The sequence below is a fragment of the Saprolegnia diclina genome (assembly GCF_000281045.1).
Source record: "Saprolegnia diclina VS20 unplaced genomic scaffold supercont1.55, whole genome shotgun sequence".
NCBI lineage: Eukaryota > Oomycota > Saprolegniomycetes > Saprolegniales > Saprolegniaceae > Saprolegnia > Saprolegnia diclina.
In genome coordinates, this window is record NW_008246122.1 from 193,542 (window position 1) to 195,143 (window position 1,602).

The 1,602-nt window shown below is 55.7% G+C and overlaps 1 protein-coding gene across 1 annotated transcript; it reads right to left on the bottom strand.

Annotated features, from left to right (window-relative positions):
- Positions 1-246: 246 nt before the first annotated feature.
- On the bottom strand, positions 247-1,428 carry SDRG_13068 (hypothetical protein; the record flags this gene model as incomplete). Its single annotated transcript, XM_008619151.1, has 9 exons — positions 247-250; positions 298-489; positions 533-598; positions 638-700; positions 748-807; positions 854-916; positions 962-1,036; positions 1,086-1,151; positions 1,199-1,428. The coding sequence occupies 9 exons, from the start codon at positions 1,426-1,428 to the stop codon at positions 247-249; spliced, it is 819 nt and encodes a 272-aa protein (XP_008617373.1).
- Between the last annotated feature and the right edge of the window lie 174 nt (positions 1,429-1,602).

The following is a 1,602-nucleotide window of genomic DNA, read 5'->3' on the forward strand; positions in this document are numbered from 1 at the left end:
TCTTTGACTGGCGGCGCTTGATGAAGAATATGACAAGTCCGACAATGACAAGACCGCCGACGACAAGTCCAACGACAAGGCCAGTGTCTATTGGGACAGGGATCGATACCACCGGCGACTGCAAATGATGACGTACCATTATTTGCCGAAGCACTCGAAGGATTCGCGATCTTGTCGTACGCGGGCGTCCACTCCAGGCCTGCAATGTCGACACGCATGACGCAACGCATTGTTGCAGCGAGCGAGCTACCTGCATCGGCCAGACACACGTTGACGGTGTACCCGGACGTTGGCCACAGTTTGTGAATTTGGCCGCGGACCGCCGCACAGGCCGCCGGGTTGGTGTCAATATTCTCGCTGACCCGGTAGCCGACCGGGCGTTTGACGCCGTCAGCGTCAAACGTGTCGCCTGCGGAAGCAAGGGTGTTGAGCGCTGCGAACGTTGGCGTATCGACCACAAAGTTGTCGATTTGGCAGAATTCAATGTTGCTACATCGTACAACTTGAGCATCTTCCAACAAACAATGTGTACAAGTAGACAAGGCGACTCGAGAACTGGACGTTGGCGAACGTTCGGAGCGGGTTGGAGGAGAGATCCCTACGCCACGTCACATGCAGCAACAAGCGGAATGCGTACACAGAGGTGACGGACGACCAATTGGCATTGCTGACGCGACTCACATTGTTCCGGCCAACGTCGCTACGAAATGCTCAGTTCCAACTCCCGTACGCAGACCAAAGGCACACAGGAAGGTCACTTGCGCGGGCAAGTCGGCCAGGCTCGAGATTGCGTTGTAAACCACTTTCCTAGTCAAAGATGTCATGATCGAAATGACGCAGCGATGGGTCGTACAATGTGCTGACGTTCGACGGCAGTGGCAACGGAAGCCGTGACAAGGAGCAATTTTCCAAGCTCCTATCGAAGAGTCATTAGGACTCGTGTGTTGACCGAGGTGGCAACAAGGAGGTCAGCTCCGACCACGACGACGGGTTGAGGTCGCTGAACGACGACAAGGACGCCACGTGCTTGAAGGAGCTAGTCATGTTTATTCAAGCGACAACAACATTGGATATGTGGTACATACAGGGCTTGTAGGGTCGGTGGGAGCACCATACGTGAGAGGTCAATGCGGTTGGATTTCATCACGGTTCTATGCCAGCAAAAGATTAGACGGGCCAAACCGAGGACGCGTCGGACAATTCGGTGTTGGTGTACGTGGTGAGGTTGCCAAGCGCGCCAAGATACGAAAACAGATCGTCCGTCGCGTGGTAGGTGTACTGGAGGCGCGTGCAGTCGGACGGGCGTAGGAGGCACCAGTGGTCGCTGCCGCAAGTGGCGTCGCCGGCGAGGATCGAAGTGCCGCCCAGCGACGTGTACGGGCACGTGGCCGCCGAGGCGACGCTGTCGAGAAGTAGCGCTCGCAGCATTCAAGTAAAATGCAAAGTCACGAAACAAAAACAGTCCACAGTGGGACGGTCCAGCCATGGCGACGTATCGAGCTCGATTGCAACCCACTTGAGAGAACGTTACTGCGAGATTCGTGCATCCAAGCGCCAGGATACCGGTAGGCACGGCTACTACTAAAATACGGAGGTGATAGC